The sequence below is a fragment of the Schistocerca cancellata genome, chromosome 11 (assembly GCF_023864275.1).
Source record: "Schistocerca cancellata isolate TAMUIC-IGC-003103 chromosome 11, iqSchCanc2.1, whole genome shotgun sequence".
Lineage (NCBI taxonomy): Eukaryota > Metazoa > Arthropoda > Insecta > Orthoptera > Acrididae > Schistocerca > Schistocerca cancellata.
In genome coordinates this window covers 152,408,468-152,432,646 of record NC_064636.1, presented here as the reverse complement: position 1 = coordinate 152,432,646, position 24,179 = coordinate 152,408,468, and the positions used below count along the sequence as shown (strand labels likewise).

At 41.6% G+C, this 24,179-nt stretch overlaps 1 protein-coding gene across 1 annotated transcript in view; it reads right to left on the bottom strand.

The window, feature by feature from the left end:
* Window positions 1-256: 256 nt before the first annotated feature.
* The window catches only part of LOC126108386 (zinc finger protein 431-like), a 176,367-nt gene continuing 152,444 nt past the window's right edge, over window positions 257-24,179 (bottom strand). Inside the window, exons 8-10 of the mRNA XM_049913598.1 lie at window positions 607-803; window positions 437-515; window positions 257-345 (exon numbers count right to left, since the gene is read on the bottom strand). Coding sequence (XP_049769555.1) covers window positions 257-345; window positions 437-515; window positions 607-803 — 365 coding nt within the window. The remainder of the gene's footprint in view (window positions 346-436; window positions 516-606; window positions 804-24,179) is intronic.

The window sequence follows — 24,179 nt, the reverse complement described above, 5'->3', positions numbered from 1 at the left end:
TTCCCTCCCTCCTTCCCTCCTCCCCTCTCTCCTTATCTTCCTCTTTGCCCTTTGCACCATTCTTACTCCCTGTTCTCACCATACCTCCGTCCTCCTCCCCTTATTTCTGTCCTCTGTCATTTTTCCTCTCCCAAACCTTCCACCTCCTCTACACCTCTCCCTCCCCCCTACCTCCTTCCCTCCTTCGTAGCCTCCCTACCTCCCTTTCTCCCACCCTCCATCCCTCCCTCCTCTGTCCTTCCATTCCTTCTGCCTCCTACTCTTCTTTCTCTCCATCTGTTTCTTCCTGCATTACAGCATGCAAAGCAGTTAATGCAAGCTCCACAGTTACTGCACACACATTAGCTGAAAACACATGAGTTACTGCACATGCAAGAGTTACTGTGCATGCAGGAGCTACTGTTTATCCAGGAGCTACTGCACATGCAAGACTTACTCTGCACTAGAGCTACTGTGCATACAACAGCTCCTGCACACGCTATGGTTGCTACACGAGCTAGAATTGCTGAACGTTCCTGCACATTCCAGTGTAGCTCTACATGCGAGTGTTAATGTGTACACAAAAGTCACTGCAAAAACAACAGTTTTTGCACACACAACAGTTACTGAATGCACAAGAGTTGCAGCATGCAAAATGGTAACTGTATGTATGAGAGTTACTGCATGCATAACAGTTGCTGCACACTCAATACTTACTGCATGTACAAGAGCTATTGCTTGCACAAGAGTTACTGCACATGCTAGACTTATTGCACCCATGAGAGTAACTGCACACACGAAAGTTGCTGCATGCGTTGGAGATACTGTACACACAAGAGTAGATTTATTGTACATACAAGAGTTACCACCTCCACAACCGATACTGCATGTCCAAGAGTTACTGTGCACAAGGAGTACCATGCATTCAAGGCTTACTCCATAGGATACTGTATCGCAAGTATATATCCCGGAAGAGGAGTTGATATCACACTATGCATCAGTCTCTGAGTCATCACTTCCACATCACAGAAGCTATAAAATTACTCCGTTTTTTCAGGATGATAGCAGCAAAGTGACCAACGCAAATTGTGTTTCACTTTCAATGCTTTGGGAATTGACCAATAGTGCATAGTCTTTCGCATGTTGCCCACAGTAAAATACAGACACTTTTGTTACGACATTTAAACATTCACTGTTTCAGTTGATAACTTTTTGTAATCAAGAAACGTATTTTGCATCTTAACACCTTTGTTAAACATGTCGCATTTTCTGTCTCGTAGTTAACGTCTACCAAATTTCAAAGTTATCAATCGCCACGAACGCATTCCGTCATTTTGGTATTTCTAGCGCTTTCTATGGACTCCTGACAATTTGACCATCATTCTGTAACGTCTTGTCCGGCATATGCAGTGTTCGGAAAAACAGTCTGACCAAAATTGTAGGGCAGAAAGACAGCATAAAAAAATAATCTGGGTATAGTAACTAGAGGTCGTAGTTGAATATTTACAGCGCTATGCCAGCATGAAAGCGGTAATCTGTTTAAATCTTTGTTACAACATACTTATGTTAGTTTGTCGTCACTTATTTATTACTTACTTTGACCATTTTAAGACATCTAGAAGCATAAAACATCGACATGTGGTTGTCTTTGTTTCCAAAGAAGTGTTGTCTGGAACGTCGGCTGAGTATTATGCACATGTTTGTGATGTTTCAAGATTTTCTTGATTTCATCCTGGGGACTGGTTAGACTGTGTTTGCGCATACATTTTGAGTAAAGACGACTAGTATGTCAGATTTTAATTGCGTTCCTGTAGCGCCGTAAATACGCATTTGCGACCGCGAATTTCTGTACTCAGATTCCTATGTTTCATACTGTTTTTTCGCCCTACACTTTCGGGCAGATTATTATTTCGCAGCCTGTATAATGTTGCGGGATGGTAAACCTTGCTCAACCACCACTACTTAAATTATATACTATTTACGTACGCTACGCATATGTCATTGAATGACTTCCAGCCCGGTCGTCCGCCTATTCGTCACTGCAAAGGCAGCACACGACACACAAATTCACGAAAGCACAGCATCTGATCCGCATAATTACACTGTACTGACTGTGAGCACATTTAGACGTTAATCGCAAATGCAGATAGTAGTAATGTAGAACCTGAATTTATTTTTCCGTTAATCAACCGTCTTCTGCAACCGACAGAGCATTGTTGCTGCCTCAGCGATTAATTGTTGCTACTAGCACCGCGGAATGGCACTTAACTTTCTCGTGAGTAATGGCAGTTTTCTGAAGTAAATGAAAACGGAAAAGTAAGTCACATGCAAGTGTTCATAATCGAAATCGCTACATGATGCAGCGACTTAATTTTTAATGTCTACCCACATGAGAACCTCGTGTATCCCTAAAGTTGCGAGGTGAGTATCCATTCCCACATGTGAATCACATTCCCAGCCGCTGGACAGTTGCACAATTTTAATTTAGGATCCGGAGGGTGCTGTTTCGCACTCCGCACATTCATGGATGGCCTTATGTCACAGCTGCTTCCAGCTGATGTTACCCTACACTCCTGAGAAGGAGGCGATTGTGTGAGAAAATCTTAAGGAAAACGCGTAAAGCAATCGTTAAAGATATCTTCAAAATGTTTTTATCCAAGCCAGTTAACTCACGTAATACTGTGTTATTATGCTGACCTGGATGACATGCGTTGTGAAGATTATGTGCAGTGGTAAAAGGGAGAACATATTCACACTCCACGGCTTTGAAGTTTGGAGTGGCTAGAAATATTCCTCTCGATTCAAAAAGAGGTCTTTATCGTGTATGTACAATTAGCGGACATGTTGTCACCAGCTATCGCTATTGTAGACATAACAAAAAAGATGACAGCATCATCTGTTTTGTATCCTTGTGAAATTTATTCTCAGTGTGAGAACCTGTTTTACTTCGTGGCAATGAGTCCTCTGTTCTCCCTTTGTTTCTATAAACTGCGTTCGTTAAACGGTAACAGATAAATAAACGATCAGTCCAGGGCCTTTACACACTGCACATGAGAGGAGGTAGACTGCATCCAAGTCAACAATTAATTCCCTGAAAAGGCGATGGAAAGAAAAAGAAACTTTTGTCAGCGATATCATTCTGACGTGTCGCTGGGAGCACCGATCGCGATAACGATGGCCACCACAGCTTTATTTTACGGTTCTTGACTGGGTTATACGCTCCTCGTTGTCGTATGTGGGCAAACGCTAACCTTGGACCATGGACCATAGAGATGTTGTAATAGATGGCGCATGCCTCTGTCCCTGCCGTGATGATATTTGAAATCAAACAGATCAGACAGTAGCGGTATCTGTAGCTGGAATCAAGCAATGATTTCAATAACTGATCTCTTTGTTGTATTAGTTCAATTAACCAAATTTCCCCAAGAGTCGCAGTGTTAGTCTGATAACTATCCTTGTTATATTTGGCCAGGTTGAACGACAGCAAACGTTTCATACACTGTCCTGACAATTCTTTATTTCCACAAACGAAGGACTTACAGTAATTCGACGATTTCCTGTTCTTGTTGGACTGTGGCTCATTTAGCTGACCGTTTTTACAGGAGACCTAATATCGGTTTGACTGGAAGCATATTTACTCAGGAGTAAGTGTGATGTGTTTTATTATGATTTACGAAGTACCATTCGCAATGTCCGATTTTTACATGGAATAAAAGGCTATGAATTTTGCTTAATCGAATAGGGCTATCGATATAATATCGAGATAAGAAGCGTGATGTGCCAGAAAACGTTACTTGTAGAGGAAATTCATAATACTGGGTCAGAGATTAACGTTCTGTTGTGTCAAAAATTTTCAACATTCGTAGAGTCTTAGATCTGACGACCGACATAGCCTACATCCCTACTTTCATCGAAAGAAGGATTTTGGAATATGTCTGCTGCGCAGCTTGTGAAGTCATTTGGCTTGAAATTCTCCCTTTGAAAGAGTGCGTCCAAACATTTCTCAGTCCTCCGTTACAGAGAAAACAGTAACTTCTTTTGTTTCACGTGTGTTTGTGATGGTCGGCAAGCCCTTGCATCTTAGCAGTACCGACAACTCACCACCGTTAACCCAGCCCTGGAACGCATACGCAAATGTAGACACCTACTTTAGAAAATTTACGTACGTTCTATACACATCGCATTCCATGATAAACAACCGTGACGTTATGAAATTTTCACTCGCGTCCTGTTTATTACGAGCTACTCTCAAACACCATCCATATATTCAGCTCCTACAATCGACAGAGCTTGGCCTTACACTCTTCTCACTAAGACGATACGTTTCGTATTCCAAAGATTCCTCCTGTTATTACGTTCAGTCGTCTAAAGGCGGTATTTTTTGTTCGGCTACAATTGTAATATACTATTTTAACATATAAATGGCGTATAATTAAACGACAGTTAGGAACACTGTGGGCTGCAAGTGCAAAACGCACAAACTGCCATCGCTTTGTTTCCACTCTCGACAATGGAACCTCCCAAATTCTGTTGCCCAATTGTTAACGGTGTAGTTCCATTTTCCTCCTTGAAGTAGTGTTGCCGCATATTGACACATTCTGGCCGCGTATCAAATCAGTATCAAACTTGCCTTGATGTCGACACACAAGAAATTTATCATTAACATCTGCTTCTACCAAATGTGTTGTCTACTCTCTGGTGTTTTTAAATAGTCCATACTAGAAGACTGTACTAGAAATTGGAGCGAATGGTACATGTACATATTTTTTTTAAAAACAATGACCAAATTATAGAAAACCGAATTGCTGTATTAGGATTACTGTGCACTACTATAATTTTCCATTTGTCGTTAATGCACCGACTTTTACGTAGCGAAGCGTCTCTTCTACTGATAACATTTCTATGAATGATGCGTTCTACGACTCTGTTGTTTCGTTGACAGCGATGCTTCGATGTAAACGTCGAAATTTCCAGCTACTGTTAAGGTTTTGGAGCGAATCCAAATATCGTTCTGGAGACAGTATTAAGGGGCTCTCAGTTTAGTCAGTATTGGTAACATAGGAAGCTACATTGTCTTCTTGTCGGAAGAAACTTGTAGCGTCTCTTTATTCTTAACCGTTGCTGCACGTACAATCGCCACGTCACACAGCGTATGTTGCTATTATGCCTTAGGTTCGCAGTGAGACCAGATAGGAAAAAAAGACGCATCATATCTGAGTATTTAACGTCGTCCTACATTTCTGTGAATGTTATTCACCTCTCACTGTGCGAAATCCTTCGTTTGGGAACTGAGGTAACGTCTCTAGTTAGTAATGGTGGAGAACTTTTGCCAACGGCTGACTCTCCGTTTCCGGACCAGAGACACTATCAAATCTGGTCGTCCTTACTAGCCAGGCGATGAAGCGATTTGCCAACTCGGGTAAATCTTCTGTTTCTTTCATTGGTTAGGGGAACAGACTGAAAGAGCACAGTTTTGTCTGTCTTAATCCACAGGAAACACACGTGCTTCCGGTTACACTGCAGCTAAGAAAATGCTTCACCTCATCAACGTAATCGCAATGATTCGACGAACAGCCTCTGTAAAAGTTGAAATTATTTTTGCGAGATCTGATCTGCGTGGCCTCTCTGGTGACAGAAAATTGAAATCCCCTTTATTATATAAAAGATTGTCTGCATTCCTCGATTTTTTCGTTGATAACACTAGTCTAAATATTTTTGCGTAAAACGTTAGGCGAAGTATTATACTTAGTTGAGGCAAGTAGAAAACGACGGAAAATGTTATAAACATGGATCGCTTCCCAGAATTAACTGTTCCCTTCGCTTCAGTTGTGTTACATATGTTCAAGTCTCGGGATGGCGTCTATCGCTGTTACATTATGGTGACGTCGTAACATCAACACACGCGACTCATTTATCATGAACGATACTGCACTGCCAAACACGTTGCCCCTATATTCGAGTTCCTCTTATTAAAATCTGAAGAAACATTTTTTTCCATGTTAATGTGTCTCATTTTTGCTGTAGTATACGCCTAATACACCTTGAAAACGCAAACGGCGGACATCTTTCCCATAGGCTTCAACTCTCCCGGTTACAGCTGCCAAATATATAATTGTTAATCTCTTGAACTTCTGATTCAGCAAAAGCATCGCGCGAGCCGTGTAGACGACATGTTTACATCGCTGTGACACCTTCTTTCCCGAAACGGTGCTCTGTTCTCCTCCACATTCCGGTCGTACATAAAAACAGGGACATAGTCGTCTTGTTGGCAATGTGGAAACACGTAAAGTTATCATTTTTGTAACCTCTCGACAAGTATGCCGCCCATTCTCCGACGTGTCTGAATAGTCGATACCACAAAAGCCATAAAAGAAGTAGGTGCGTAACCTATATATAGACTTAATTGAAAACCGTGCCCCAGTAAGCGTAACTTTGGTCGCTGAATAAAGCACCTCCGCACGCTTTAGCGGACATGGATAACACTTTGGAACATACCTTTTGTGAGCAATCTCCGACTTCTCCTCCTCATTCTCATGATTTCACTGGCGTCAGTAGGAAATCCATATTTTCCACCATTCGTTAACGTCTCCTCTCGGTGTTAGGAAAACACCGGTAACTTCGCTGTAACAAGGACAGTTGCACTGCAGAGACCACGTGAGTAAAAATTATGAAGCTCGCAACTTGAACGCTTCTTCGGACTAGCAAAACCTATTAAGCATTAACATGTAAACGTGACTACAGAAAAACGGTTCCCGAGAATTTCGTCAGCTGAATCTTGCGTCCTGTGTAAACGTCGTCCGTGTCTGTCGTACCGTCCACCTCGCGTGCTCAGTAAATACGAGGAAACTCACAGGATGTGTTGAAAGCTAGTAGCCCACCTTGAAGGAGATCTTGAGGCAAAATTTACCACCTTTCAGTATGGTCAAAACAGATTTTAAAGTGACTAGTGTTTGCCTCTGTGCGGGAGAAAAACGACGGCTACATGGGTCCATAGAACATTGTCCATGTGTTGTAGGTATATATTGAGATACAAATGTGAGTTAATATCATCGTATTTAACAGTCATCACTTCCAAATAACTGAAGACAAGAAAAGTATTTTATTATTGCTCGCGATGATAGGAACAATGTGACTAAAGCTGTTAAACATTTGCCGGCCGAAGTGGCCGTGCGGTTAAAAAAGGCGCTGCAGTCTAGAACCGCAAGACCGCTACGGTCGCAGGTTCGAATCCTGCCTCGGGCATGGATGTTTGTGATGTCCTTAGGTTAGTTAGGTTTAACTAGTTCTACGTTCTAGGGGACTAATGACCTCAGCAGTTGAGTCCCATAGTGCTCAGAGCCATTTGAACCATTTTTTTTTGTTAAACATTTGGTTTGTTTTCAATGCTTTGGCAAGTCTGTTCTTTCCTGTGAGGTCTCATATGTTGGCCCATAATAGCTTGACTGCACTCTTGTCACGACATTTATACATTTACTTCATTACTCGAGGACTTTTTGTAATCAAGAAAGGTATTGTACACCTATTTTCTTAGCTCCTTTGCTAAACGTATGACATTTTCTTTGGCGTAGTTATTTTCTACTGAATTTTAAAGTTACATACCGCTAGCAACGCATTCCGTTATTCTGCCGTTTTTAGCACTTTCTGCGAAGGACTGAGTGTACTGGACTCCTAATAATTCGATCAACATTCTGTCACGCCTCGTCTAGCATATATAGAATGCGGAAACACAATCTGACCAAAAGTGTAGGTCACAAAGACAGCATCAAATGAAAGAATTTGAATACGAAACTGGAGGTCGCATTTAATTATTTATGGTGCTATAGCAGCACGGAACACACTTAAAATTTTCATTCATTTTGGCCCTTTAAAGACATGAAACATGGAGATATTATTGTCTTATTCTCTGAAAAAGTACTGTCTGGTACGTCAGCTAAATCCGATGCCCGTGTAAGTGCTACATTAAGTTTATCTTGACCTCAGCGTGACGACTGGTTCATCCCAACATCCTGTTTACGAATACATTTTCTGCAAATTACTCATCATTTTGAGTAAAGACATCTGTATGTCAGATTTCAATCACTTTCCTATAGCGCTGAAAATATGTAGTTACGACCCTTAGTTGCCATACAGAAATTTCCGTTTTTCATGCTGTCTTTTCCACCCCGGCACTTTTGGCCAAATTGTTTTCGCACGCCCTGTATAGCGGTGCTGGATGGCAAACCTAGCTCAACCAGCCCTGTTCAAATTATTCACTTTTTACGTGCGCTACGCATGCCTCATTGAATAACTCCTAGCCCAGTCGTCCGCCTATATTCCGCCACGTCACTGGAAAGCCAGCACGCGATCCACAAACTCGCGAAACCAGCGTCAGATTCGCATAGCGATGCTGTACTGATTGCGAGCACATTCAGACATTAATCGCAAATGCCGATCGTAGGCTACTAATGTAGAAGCTGAGTTTACCTTTCAGTCAATTCTCCGTATCCTGCAGACCACAGAGCTCTGTGGCTGCATCATCGGTCGATTGTTGCTGTTGCAGCCACGGAATGACGACAGTTAAACTCAGGCTTTCTCCGGAGTGATTGGGATTCTATTAAACGAATAAAAACAGTAAGAAGTAACGAACGCAGTAGCTAGCAGTAACACTGCACGTTTCTGGTGATTTTATGCGATGGCAATTTTAAACGGTAAATTACGCAGTAGGACTGAGTTAACAGCTATTACACAAACCTAGGTTTAAAGTTACGCCCTCCACAGACAAATTAACTAACGTTATCGTCCTTGCCACATTTCATTTTACACGCAGCTGTCTTCAACTACTTCTTATGAATCAGAGTTAACTATGGCTCTAACTCATGACGAAGTTGACTATTACTATTACTACTCTCTTATTTTTCTCAGGTAAAGAATGAGCAAAATGCTCACAGGACACAGCAGTCTTGCGTCTAGCATGCGGTCATCCAGGAAACAATTCCTCCTGCCAGAGCATTACCTGTTGCGGCGCAGAAATGAATTTGTAATTACCTCTACATGCAATTCATAACCTCATAAATTGAATATTTAATAAAAGGACTAACCGACTTATGTACTGCGTAGTATGAATGAATGCTGCAATTTTGGCGGCAACAACGATAAACTAGCGCAAAATAGAAAAACTTAGCTATAGATGTTTGCCATCATAGGGCTGCCGTGACAGCTAAGTCGTGCATGAAATCTTAATGGTGACAATCAGTCGGGAAGACAGTGACAAAGCTCTGTCGGCTGCAGGAAACGGAGAATTGACGGAGTCATAAATTCGGTTTCTGCATTTCAGGGATCTGCATTTGTGATTGAATGTGCTCAAAATGAGTTCGGTGTCCTCTGATGCTGGTTTGGTGGCTTTCTGTGTCACGTGATGGCCTTCCAGTGATGTGGCGGAGCGGAGGCGGACGACTCGACTGGAAGTCGTTCGGTGATGTATGTGTGTGGCGCACGTGAAGAGAAACGTCATGACGTAAGCAGTGCTGGTTGAGCGAGGTTTGCCCTGCAGCACCATTATATTCGCCTGGCGTGAAGTGTCAGCTTGATGTGCTAAAAACGGCACAATGCGGTGGTACACAGTAGGTACGCAAAAGGAAATGAGATACGTATGACCAAGGCGCTACAAAATAAGATGAAAAATATATTTATTGATTACAAAAAGCCCTCTAGTAAGCTACTAAATAAATAAATCTAGTGACAAAAATGTGTGTCACACTATTATAGGGCACCATACGTGACCCTACAGAATCAGTGTTAATGAAAAGAAGGACTATGCATCGTTGGTCAGTTGCCAAAGTATTCAAAATGAAACAAAACTATTAACTGTGTTGGTCTCATTGTTCCCATCATAGTGAGTAATGACGAAATACTTTTATAGCGTCTGTGATTTCCAAATGACAACCAAGAGACTGTTAAATCGGTGATATCAACTCCTGTTTGTATCTCGATGTGTATCTAAAATACGTGGATAATAATGTATGTAACCAAGTAGCACTCGTGTTTTGTTCTAACCAGAGGCAAACACTATCCTACTGATTAACGGTTTTGACTATGCTGAAAGTTGGTAAATTTCGCCTCAAGGCCTTAATGAAGTTGGGCTGCTAGACTTTAATACCTACTGCGACTTTCCATGTATTTACTGGGCGACGTGAGGTGACGGTACGACAGATACGACGTTTACATGGGACACAACATTCACATGACGAAAATTCCGGAAACAGTTTTTCTCCAGTCATATTAACATGTTAAAATGTGATCGGTTTTGTTAGTCCCAACTAGCGTCCATGTTGCGAGATTCATGATCTTCAGACGCATGGTCTCTACAGTGCTGCGAATTTTCATCAGTGTTTTCCTAATATACAAATAATGGAGAGTATGGATTTCCAACGGACACCAGTGAAATAATAAGGATGATGATGATGACGATGATAATGGTGATGATTATGATGATAATGAGATTGCACATAAAGGGATGTTCAAAACTATTATCCACATCCGTTAAAGCGTTCGACACAGCTTTCCTGAGCGACCGGAATTACGCTAGTTGTGGAACGACAAGCGAGGCATCTCTGGTGCAAGAGTATTCCATCCAAAAGTTGAGGCGTGTAGGGATGCTCAGAAAACTTCTGAGCGAGTAAAGACACATTCATACAGCTGTGCACAGAGTTTGAGGATATTTTATCATTGGACACTGGAAGTGTGGGGGAGCCTTTGCCAATGAGTGAGTGGGTGACTGTGGTTACAGCTTTGAGTTTTCAGCACTGTTTCTCACACGCCGACATACGAGTCCCGTAGGAACTTACCACAAATTTCCATGAAGTTTGTAAACCTAGAAAAACAAGAGTCTGCAAGACCGCTCAATGAGTAGAGCGATTTTGTACCCAGTTCAGTCCTTGAACTTCTCTTATGAACATATTGCCTTTGTCTTTCCCTAGTATAGAATATATTACATATTTACTTCATATTCTTACAGTGAGCGTACCACGCTCGTGTTTACTTGTCCTTTCTCTGTTTATGTAATATATTTCATTAACTATATAATTTCATAAATTGACTGCTAAGGTGTTTTATTATTCTGTTCTGGTGCCGGCGTGTCACAGGGTATGATGAGCTCTCTGGCGGTTCAGTTGCTCTAACCTCTTGTCGCCTAAGGGCGTTTTAGTGGCCATGCCAAGAGAGTGCGCAGATTACTTACCGAAGACTGTATTTTCATGCATTTGACTTTTTTCCATACTTACTTTATCATTTTTACATAATTATGTTAGCTTCGTGTTCTCAAGTACGTCATTATTTTTTTGTACATAAAATCGCTACAACAGCATACAGAATTACATATTGTATCTTAACCATTTCGTTTTAACGGTTTAGATTTAACTTCAGGCACATTTTCATTTGTTGCATTCTATCACTGTAGTAGCTTATACATCCGTTAAGCCAATTGTAAATTTTACTTACTGCATTCTTCCTTCATTGCATATTGTGCTATTATGTAAACGATGAATATGGGTAGGCTCTGGCTACTGTTCAGCAGTGTGTTGTGAACAATAGCGCTGTTAACAAGATTACTCTGTCTACACTATGGCCTAGTTTACACCATATTTTAAATACACTGATGGAAAAAATAACAATACAAAGAAAATTTATGTAGAGTAATGGCATTTCGGGAATGTATATGTTTGCCAAACACATTTAAGTGATTAACATTTCAAGATCATAGATTAATGCAAGCACGAGATAAGACATAGCAAATATGAAATGGTGGTACATTAATAACCGGTGTAACCGCCAGGATCTTGATTCCAAGAATGCAAACGTGCATGGATTGTCTTGTACAGGTGGCGGATGTCAGTTTGTGGAACGGAATTAATGCTGGTTGCAGATGATGCTGGACTTGTCATCTGATGATGTCAAATATGTGTTCGACTGGATACAGATCTAGTGGTTGAGCAGGTCAAGGAAGCCTGTTGACACTGTATAGACCATGTTGGGTTACAATGTAGGCGAGCATTATGCTGTTGCATAACGTACCCTAGAATGTTGTTCATGAATGGCAGGCAGTACAGCAGCTCGTATCACCAGACTGACGTAAAATTTCTCAGTCAGGGTGCTTGGGATAACCACGAAAGTGCTCCTGCTGTCATAGCAAATCGCACCCCAGACCATAGCTCCAGATGTGGGTCCAGTGTGTCCAGCACACAGATAGGTCGTCACTAACACCGAGGCACAGCCAACTCTCATCAGAAAGTGCGGCAGACCTCAGCCCTGCATTCCACTGTGCTCTCTCTTGACTCCACTGAACTCGCCAGTGGCAGTGGTTTGATTTCAGTCGACTGCGCGCTACAGGTTGGCCGACTCGCAGCTGTCCTTAAAGTAATTGATTTGTAACAGTTTGTTATGTCACTGTGAGCCCAGTTGCTACTCAGATTACTGCTGCAGATGCAGTACGGTTCATCAGAGCCGCATGCAGAGCAGAATGGTCTCTCCTCTCTGTCGTTCTGAGCCCGGTTTTCTTCCGACTGTACATTCTCGTGACGACTGGTGCCTGTAATAATGCACAGTGCCTTTATTCCTGCCAAATATTTCGTAAGCATCGCAGCTTGTCATAGCCCTATTACATGACCTCATTCAAATTCAGTGAGGTGTTGATACGGGAGTCTTTATAGCTTTAAAGGCATTCTTGACTAACATCCCCACGCTACGTCCAATCTCAAGGATAAAAAACACTGACGACCGTTAAAGCGTGTATTTAAAGCGAACCTAGTCTGCATCTTCATAGTGGCACTACTAGCGCCACACAGATGCGACTCACGCGAAATTTGAATAGACATCATATCTCAGATGTAGAATCACGCCCCTCAACTTCCATTTATGTCGCACAACTCCTTCTTGTTTTACTGATTTTCCCCCGTCAGTGTGTATGCAACGATGCTAAGCTGATATTGTATTTATTTTGTGATCATGCTACTAAGGCTTCATTATGCTAAGACATGTTTTAAAACACTCATGCCTTCTCATATTTAAGCCCATGTTTTCCAAAAGTGTGCCAGTAGTAATTTTCAATGTCGTCTATTTTATTTTTCAAAATGTAAATAGACTATAACACTATTTGTTTTCGGTTCATTTAAATTTTTACTATTTTTGCTTTAAAATGTAAAGTAAAGTGTCTCTATACTGGAGGTTGAAGTTCTTGGCATTGTATGTAAGTAATGTACATGAAATACTATGTAAACTGTCTATCGCGATAAATAATTTTCTGATGACATTCTGTATTTAATTGTGAGTAATTTAATTGTAATAAATGGTCACACTTAGGAAAAATGTAAGAAATAGGGGTTATGTAAAAGCCAGGGTGCTTTTGAATGAAACGAAAGTGGCTCTGGAAATGGAAGAGGTGGCAAGGGCGAGTTGGCGCGCTACCTAGAGCAAGTGCGGAGAGTAAGTCACACAGTCTGTGGCAGCGGTGATTGAGGCAACACCCTTGTGGAGCAGGAGGAGCTTTGAATGCCAATTTACAATTGGTACAGTATTTTACTTTTGCACAGCGTGAACCATTAATTTAAACTGTGTTTTGTTAAAGAATAATAATTCGTGAACTTTAAAAAAACTGGTTTACCCTGTTGTTTCACCCTAATTTTATAACTATGTAGGGTTACTTTCAAGTGTTTGATTAATCTTTCCTGGTTTATAGACTTATGAAGTGCCAAGCTAATATAAAGAGGCACCATTTAAATTGTTTTTGTGTAAAAAGTTGTCTTAGTTGTTTCGCTGAAAGGCACAATGAGAATTTTAGTTAAGAGTACTAATACGTCCTCTAGGGTAAAATATTCCTCATGTAATATAGCCCCCATTCGGATCTCCAGGCGGGGACTACTCAGGAGGGCGTCGTTATCAGTAGAACGAAAACTGGCGTTCTACGGAACGGAGTGTGGAATGTCAGACACCTTAATCGGGCAGGTAGGTTGAAAATTTTAAAAAGGGAAATGGATAGGTTAAAGTCAGATATATTGGGAATTCGTGAAGTTCGGTTGCAGGAGGAACAAGACTTCTGGTCAGGTGAATACAGGGTTATAAATACAAAATCAAATAGGGGTAATGCAGGAGTAGGTTTAATAATGAATAAAAATATAGGAGCACTGGTAAGCTACTGCGAACAGCATAGTTTACACACTATTGTAGCCCAAACCTACAACAGTAGTACTAGTTTATATGCCAGCTAGCTTTGCCGATAATGCAGGGATTCAAGAAATGTACGATCAGATAAAAGAAATTATTCAGAAAGTGAAGGGAAACGAGAATTTAATAGTCATGGGGAACTGGATTCCATAGTAGGAAAAGTATGAGAAGGAAAACTATTCTGTGAATATGGTATGGGGGTAAGGTATCAAAGAGGAAGCCCACGGTAGAATTCTGCACAGAGCAAAACTTGATCGTAACTAACACTTTTTTCAAGACTCATGAAAGAACGTTGTAGATGTGGAAGAGGTCTGGAGACACTGGAAGGTTTCAGAAATATAATGGTAAGACAGAGATATAGTAACCATGTTTTACGTTGTAAGATATTTCCAGGGGCAGATGTGCACTCTGACCACAAGCTATTGGTTATGAACTGTAGATTAAAACTGAAGAATCCGCGAAGAGGTGGGAATTTAAGGAGGTGGGACCTGGATAATCTGAAACAACCAGAGGCTGTAGAGAATTTTAAGGAGGACATTAGTGAACGAGTGACAAGAACAGGGCAGGGAAACACAGTAGAAGAAGAATAGGTAGCTTTGAGAGATGAAATAGTGAGGGCAGCAGAGGATCGAGCAGGTAAAATGATGAGGGCTAGTAGAAATCCTTGGGTAACTGAAGAAATATTGATTTTAATTGATGAAAATAGAAAATATAACAATGCAGTAAATGAAGCAGGCTAAAATGAATAAAACGTCTCAAAAATGAGATCGGAATGATCTGCAAAATAGCTAAGCAGGGATGGCTAGAAGACAAATGTAAGGATGAAGAGGCATATATCACTTGGAGTAAGATAGATACTGAATACAGGAAAATTACAGAGACCTTTGGAGAAAAGAGAACCACTTGTATGAATGTCAAGAGCTCAAATGGAAACCCAGTTCTAAGCAAAGAAGGGAAAGGAGAAAGGTGGAAGGTGTATATAGAGGGTCTATACAAGGGCGATGAACTTGAGGACAATATTGTGGAAATCGAAGAGGATGTAGATGAAGATGAAATGGGAGATCTGATACTGCGTGAAGAGTGACAGAGCAATGAAAGACTTAAGTCAAAAGAAGGCCCCGAGAGTAGAAAACATTCCTTTAGAACTACTGATAGCCTTGGGAGAGCCAGCACTGACAAAACTATACCATCTGGTGAGCAAGATGTATGAGACAGGCGAATACCCTAAGACGTCAAGAACAATATAATAATTCCAATCCCAAATAAAGCAGGTGTTGACACCCGGGCTATGGGTGTGTGCTGTGTGGCACCAATGTCTGTCAAGATTGAAATCTACTTGAAATACCCACGTGGCTGTGTTGGCCGCATTCTGTCTCCCACACCACACATTGAACACCAACCCATTACTCAAGCACAATGTCATTAGGTGTGCAATACATCATAACTGAGGATTGTCCTGTTATGACATGATGACAAGCACGTCATTTTTGGTGACAGAACTGGTTTGCTACCATACACGCACTCTTCACTTGAGCAGTAGAATGTATGAATATATATCACATACATATGGTGAAAATTGGTGTGTGTGTGTTTGCAGATGGTACAGTATGACCACTTATCATAGTATATATATATATATATATATATATATATATATATATATATATAAAGGGTGAGTCACCTAACGTTACCGCTGGATATATTTCGTAAACCACATCAAATACCGACGAACCGATTCCACAGACCGAACGTGAGGAGAGGGGCTAGTGTAATTGTTTATTACAAACCATACAAAAATGTACAAAAATACGTTTTTTAACACAAACCTACTTTTTTAAATGGAACCACGTTAGTTTTGTTAGCACATCTGAACATGTAAACAAATACGTAATCAGTGCCGTTTGTTGCATTGTAAAATGTTAATTACATCCGGAGATATTGTAACCTAAAGTTGATGCTTGAGTACCACTCCTCCGCTGTTCGATCGTGTGTATCGCAGAGCAGCGAATTACGTAGGGATCCAAAGGGAACGGTGATGGACCTTAGGTACAGAAGTATGTGGTATCAGCATGATGGTGCACCTGCACATTCCGCAATTATCACTAGGCTGACCCTTGACAGGATGTTCGACGGGCGTTTCATAGGACGTGGAGGACGCATAAATTGGCCAGCCAGTTCTCCTGATCTTACACCTCTGGACTTCTTTCTGTGGGGTACGTTAAAGGAGAATGTGTACCGTGATGTGCCTACAACCCCAGAGGATATGAAACAACGTATTGTGGCAGCCTGCGGCGACATTACACCAGATGTACTGCGGCGTGTACGACATTCATTACGCCAGAGATTGCAATTGTGTGCAGCAAATGATGGTCACCACATTGAACATCTATTGACCTGACATGTCGGGACACACTCTATTCCACTGCGTAATTGAAAACGGAAACCACGTGTGTTCGTGTACCTCACCCCTCATGGTAATGTACATGTGCGTCAGTGAAAAAGACCAATAAAAAGGTGTCAGCATGTAGACGTAATGTGCTGTTCCAGTCTCTTCTGTACCTAAGGTCCATCACCGTTCCCTTTGGATCCCTACGTAATTCGCTGCTCTGCGATACACACGATCGAACAGCGGAGGAGTGGTAATCAAGCATCAACTTTAGGTTACAATATCTCCGGATGTAATCAACATTTTACAATGCAACAAACGGCACTGATTACGTATTTGTTTATATGTTCTGATGTGCTAACAAAACTAACTGGGTTCCATTTACAAAACGTAGGTTTGTGTTAAAAAACATACTTTCGTGCAATTTTTTATGGTTTGTCTTAACCAATGACACTAGCCCCTCTCCTCACCTTCGGTCTGTGGAATCGATTCGTCAGTATTTGATGTGGTTTACGAAATAAATCCAGCGGTAATGTTAGGTGACTCACCCTATATATATATATATATATATATATATATATATATATATATATATATATATATATACTCCTGGAAATTGAAATAAGAACACCGTGAATTCATTGTCCCAGGAAGGGGAAACTTTATTGACACATTCCTGGGGTCAGATACATCACATGATCACACTGACAGAACCACAGGCACATAGGCACAGGCAACAGAGCATGCACAATGTCGGCACTAGTACAGTGTATATCCACCTTTCGCAGCAATGCAGGCTGCTATTCTCCCATGGAGACGATCGTAGAGATGCTGGATGTAGTCCTGTGGAACGTCTTGCCATGCCATTTCCACCTGGCGCCTCAGTTGGACCAGCGTTCGTGCTGGACGTGCAGACCGCGTGAGACGACGCTTCATCCAGTCCCAAACATGCTCAATGGGGGACAGATCCGGAGATCTTGCTGGCCAGGGTAGTTGACTTACACCTTCTAGAGCACGTTGGGTGGCACGGGATACATGCGGACATGCATTGTCCTGTTGGAACAGCAAGTTCCCTTGCCGGTCTAGGAATGGTAGAACGATGGGTTCGATGACGGTTTGGATGTACCGTGCACTATTCAGTGTCCCCTCGACGATCACCAGTGGTGTACGGCCAGTGTAGGAGATCGCTCCCCACACCATGATGCCGGGTGTTGGCCCTGTGTGCCTCGGTCGTATGCAGTCCTGATTGTGGCGCTCACCTGCACGGCGCCAAACACGCATACGACCATCATTGGCACCAAGGCAGAAGCGACTCTCATCGCTGAAGACGACACGTCTCCATTCGTCCCTCCATTCACGCCTGTCGCGACACCACTGGAGGCGGGCTGCACGATGTTGGGGCGTGAGCGGAAGACGGCCTAACGGTGTGCGGGACCGTAGCCCAGCATCATGGAGACGGTTGCGAATGGTCCTCGCCGATACCCCAGGAGCAACAGTGTCCCTAATTTGCTGGGAAGTGGCGGTGCGGTCCCCTACAGCACTGCGTAGGATCCTACGGTCTTGGCGTGCATCCGTGCGTCGCTGCGGTCCGGTCCCAGGTCGACGGGCACGTGCACCTCCCGCCGACCACTGGCGACAACATCGATGTACTGTGGAGACCTCACACCCCACGTGTTGAGCAATTCGGCGGTACGTCCACCCGGCCTCCCGCATGCCCACTATACGCCCTCGTTCAAAGTCCGTCAACTGCACTTACGGTTCATGTCCACGCTGTCGCGGCATGCTACCAGTGTTAAAGACTGCGATGGAGCTCCGTATGCCACGGCAAACTGGCTGACACTGACGGCGGCGGTGCACAAATGCTGCGCAGCTAACGCCATTCGACGGCCAACACCGCGGTTCCTGGTGTGTCCGCTGTGCCGTGCGTGTGATCATTGCTTGTACAGCCCTCTCGCAGTGTCCGGAGCAAGTATGGTGGGTCTGACACACCGGTGTCAATGTGTTCTTTTTTCCATTTCCAGGAGTATATATATATATATATATATATATATATATATATATATGCAGGGTGGTCCACTGATCGTGACTGGGCCAAATATCGCACAAAATAAGCATCACACTGAAAAACTACAAGGAACAAAACTCGTCTAGCTTGAAGGGGGAAATCAGATGCAACTATGGTTGGCCCGCTAGATGGCGCTGCCAATGGTCAAATGGACGTCAACTGCGTTTTTTTAAAATAGGACCCCCCATTTTTATTACATATTCGTGTACCCGTAAAGAAATATGAATGCTAGAGTTGGATCACTTTTTTCGCTTTGTGATAGATGGCGCTGTGATAGTCACAAACATATGGCTCACAATTTTAGACGAACAGTTGGTAACAGGTAGGTTTTTTAAATTAAAATACAGAACATACCTACGTTTGAACATTTTATTTCGGTTGTTCCAATATGATACCTGTACCTTTGTGAACTTATCATTTCTGAGAACGCATGCTGTTACAGCGTGATTACCTGTAAATACCACATTAACGCAATAAATGTCCAAAATGATGTCCGTCAATACGTGTAACAACATTCCTCTGAACAGCGAGTAGTTAGCTTTCTGTAATGTTCGCACATGCATTGACAATGCACTGACGCATGTTGTCAGACATTGTCGGTGCATCACAATAGCAAATATCCTTCAACTTTCCCCACAGAAAGAAATCTGGGGACGTCAGATCCGGTGAACGTGTGGGCCATGATATGGTGCTTCGACGACCAATCCACCTGTCATGAAATATGCTATTCAATACCGCTGCAACCGCACGTGAGCTATGTGCCGGACATCATGTTGGAAGTACATCGCCATTCTGTCATGCAGTGAAACATCTTGTAGCAACATCGGTAGAACATTACATAGGAAACCAGCATACATTGCACCATTAGTTTGCCATCGAGAAAATGGGGGCCAATTATCCTTCCTCCCATAATGCCGCGCCATACATTAACTTGTCAAGGTCACTGATGTTTCACTTGTCGCAGCTATCGTGGATTTTCCGTTGCCTGATAGTGCATATTATGCCGCTTTACGTTACAGCTGTTGGTGAATGACGCTTTGTCGCTAAATAGAACGCGTGCAAAATATCTGTCATCATCCCGTAATTTCTGTTGTGCCCAGTGGCAGAACTGTACACGACGTTCAAAGTCGTCGCCATGCAATTCCTGGTGCAGAGAAATATGGTACGGGTGCAATCGATGTTAATGTAGCACTCTCAACACTGCTACTGATGTGCGGATTAGCCGCAACAGCAGCTAAAACACCTACTTGGGCATCATCATTTGTTTCTGGTGGTGGTTGACGTTTCACATGTGGCTGAACACTTCCTGTTTCCTTAAATAATGTAAACGAACTATCCAGCGAACGGTCCGGACACTTGGATGATGTCGTCCAGGATACCGAGCAGCATACATAGCACACGCCTGTTGGGCATTTTAATCACAATAGCCAAGCATCAACATAATATCGACCTTTTCCGCAATTGGTAAACGGTCCATTTTAACATGGGTAATGTATCACGAAGCAAATACCGTCTGCACTGACGGAATGTTACGTGATTCTACGTACGTATAGTTTGTGACTATTATAGCGCCATCTATCACAAAGCGAAAAAAGTGGTCCAACTAAAACAGTCACATTTCTTTAGGTACTGCACGAATGTGTAATAAAAAATGGGGGTTCCTATCTAAAAAAGTGCAGTTGATATCCGTTTGACCTATGGCAGCGCCATCTAGCTGGCCAACCATAGCGCCATCTGGCTTCCTCCTTCAAGCTAGACGAGTTTCGTTCTTTGTAGTTTTTTCATGTGAAGCTTATATGCATACATACTGTGAGTTTGTTTCTTGCACACTATATGAATTAGTCATACTTTTTTGCACATCATGTGTGTATGTCTGTAGGCTGTGTTAAGTTCTGCTGCTGCTGGCCATACTAGAAGGGATTTATTTTAAATCAATGTTGTATCTCCCAGGAAATTTGTGAATAAAAATTCCCTGATCACAGCAGTTAAAGTTCATAAGTGTATAAGCCCATCAACTGTATTACAACTTCTTAAATTGTGTTATGCCTACTCCTAGCTATTGGAAGGGAAATGCATGAGTGCATCAACTGCAGACAAAAAGGTATTAACCTAGGACACGTATTGTGTATATATTTCTGTACATTGTTAAATGATTTTTTGTAAATATTGAATGCACAGTTTGCACAGTTTTTGTACATTGCTGTTCTGTGTTGAAACAAATATATTATATTATGTTAAATCCTATTGTGTTTTCTGTGCTGAAATATGTATATTATTTGAAAGTGAACTGGTACAACATATGGGAGATATGATTTTGTAAAAGCATGTTGGTGGGAATCAACATTGATGAATAAATAAGTATAGTTTGTTAAAATCTAGTTATTTGTTTTCTTTCTACTTCAAGTATGACACACACACACACACACACACACACACACACACACACACACACACACACACATATATATATATATATATATATATATATATATATATATATATATATATAGTTACATGCACAGAATTGCACAAATCGTAAATCTTTTTCTATAAGAATATTGAATGCAATTACACTTCATTCTTTTTTTGCTATAGTCAGACACAAATGTCTGCATAAAGTGCCATATTTTTTACAGTATGGATGTACATCTGCATTGTAGATTTCTTTCTCTAAGATGGCATTATTTACACTTCATTAAAAGCATTGTAATATGATTACAGTTAATGCTAGGCAGGTGAGTGGAATAGTGCTAGCTCTATGGGTTGAGTGACAGTGCAACACAGGTAAATTAGCCATCTGACTGCCCAGCCTGGTTGATGGTGATGCGCATTGGCTGCTATCTAGCACGGCATGGTCAGAGGTGGAAGCTGTGACACATCTGGCCCTTTGTACACACTTGCTCAGTGTTGTGGCATGGGGTGGTGTAGGAGCACAGGATGGTGGTGTAGAATGGGGAGGTCCCTTCCCCCTCACGTAGTGTTAAAAACTTAGCACAAGTGGACAGATCCAAATGTAATGAAAATTGGACCCAGGACAAGCAATATGTGTGTGATATCCAGGGAATAGACACATGAATTCTATAAGTGACCAGACTGTTATAAATAACCATGAAGTTCTGAGTGACTACTGGCTTAAAACAACCATCTTATGTGGCTTTTCATGTCGCTGAAATGCTTACTATCCCCAGGGTGAATAACATGTTTGCATATCTATAAGGTCTGAGTGGCGTCCTTCATCTAACAGATAGCCTGAAAGGTCTCTGTTGGATTCCTTTCATGTTAATTTCTTAAATATGTTGTCATTTAGTGCATAAATTCCTCTTCTAAATTTACTGTGGTGTTTCTGACTATCTGGGAGGAGACTGAGCAGTGGAACGTGTTAGTTCTACACGTAAACAAGAACGATCTGTCACACTACTACACTTTAAAACACAGTTTATATGTAATTCATGTCACACAGTCTCATACTGAACCTACATCCGCTTTCTTTTATATACTGTATATGATAAGATACCGTCATCCCCCTTCCCTTCTGTGTGAGAGGATGAATGAGCAAATGTATTTCTAGTTGCATGCTTGATGGTAGCAGACAAGCCTGTCTTCTAGAGAACAGTAGGACCAACGTCTGAACAGGTAGCTACGCTTTCTAAAAGCAGAGAGGTTTCTATTCTTAGTATGGTCCTGCCCGTCCCTTGTCATGTTGGTATAGGAAGCTGCCTCTCTGGTCACTTCCGTTTGTATCTGTTAAGCACGCTCTGTAGCAGCCCAGGTCAGTCTGTCCGCGGCGAGCGTCTGAAGTGGTAAGATCTCCAGCTAAGCTCGTCTCTGCTAAGTCCGTAGGACCATAGATTTCTTAAGTTCAGCCTAACTGAAAATTTAATCAACTTTATTTCAGGGTTAGCTCTAAAATATCTAATGTTATCTTAAATTGCAACGCAGTGTAATTCGAGTGTGAAGTTCAGAATGTCTTCCGGTAGTTGCTTTGTCACTACTTTGTGAGTAAAGTGGAACCACGTGTTGATCAGTAACTCTAACTAAGATCATTAATCTTAAATGTGAATGTGCGTGAGATTATAATGTCGCGTCTTGACAATATTTTTCAATATAGCAACTTTTCTTTATGTTCAGTCCACGTGGGGTGTACTTTGTACGACCAGTACCATGTGCTTATACAATTGTTTGACCCTTCAGGTTAATAATAAGACGATAGTAACCAGTTCGAGGTTTAAAATGGCTCTGAGCACTATGGGACTTAACATCTGTGTTCATCAGTCCCCGAGAACTTAGAACTACTTAAACCTAACTAACCTAAGGACATCACACACATCCATGCCCGAGGCAGGATTCGAACCTGCGACTGTAGCAGTCGCGCGGTTCCGGACTGAGCGCCTAGAACCACTAGACCACTGCGGCCGGCGGTTCGAGGTTTTTCTTTTGTAAATTGCTTTTCGGTCTAATTTATTTTAATTACCAAAATTATTGTGGAGTTACACTCTTTGTGTAAACCAAGTTGACCACATGAAGCATGTGGTGTAATCATCAAAGTAGCTCACAGCTATTCTTTCCAGAAAGATTTCACAGAGAGTTAGTATGAATTTAGTATACCAATGTGTGGTAATTACATGACAGACAGGATTGCGCTACGAATGTAACTTCTTTGGGTGAAAATTGAACCGGTTGGTTGTGGTTAATTTCCTCTTGCATATGTTTCAATGTTCTTCGTGTGTTATTTTATGAATGCAGTGTTGTATGCAGTCTCCCAATTTTGGCTCCATATTTGATGTGTTCTGTAAGATTACAAACTGACATTTTCACAATCCTAAATAAGGCACCAGTTCGGTCATGAATCAAGTTTAATATGCTGAAATTTCTGTGATCAATGTTAAAATAAATTTCCAAATATAAACTGATTTATTTCTTTTTATTTAAATTCTCTCTCTCTCTCTCTCTCTCTCTCTCTCTCTCTCTCTCTCTATATATATATATATATATATATATATATATATATATATATATATATATATATATATATATATATATATATCACCGGTTGTCGTATAACGATTAAAAGATTATAATTAATGTTAGTCTGGATGGGAATTTGGTAAGCTAGACTGGATACCTAGTGAAACAGTTGCTTAGTAATGCAAGGTTAATTTCCCCAGACAGCTCACAGCTTTTAACCCGCTTTTATTGTCTATCAGCACCGCTTCCATAACAAATTAAAGCAACAACATTACACATGGCGACCCTGTTCTGTGATTCCGCTAGACTCTGGAATCTCTGAAACGTTGGATTGCGAGCGTTGTATAATCTTAATTTTTTCCCCTGCAGCGCTCAAACAACTTCTGCATTGTTTCTGAAGAGACTTTGAAATTATTCACGGCGTTGTTGAGCGGCGTTGTGTTGTTTGTCTTGTAGTTTTGTTTTCTATATTTGTGTGTGTGTTTTTTTTCTCGCTTTTAAATTGCACTGCTTCGATCAAAGATAAAAATTTGTTTTGCGTGTGAAAAAGTGCGTACTAGGTTGGGTACCTTTCGTGTAACTGTCGTAATT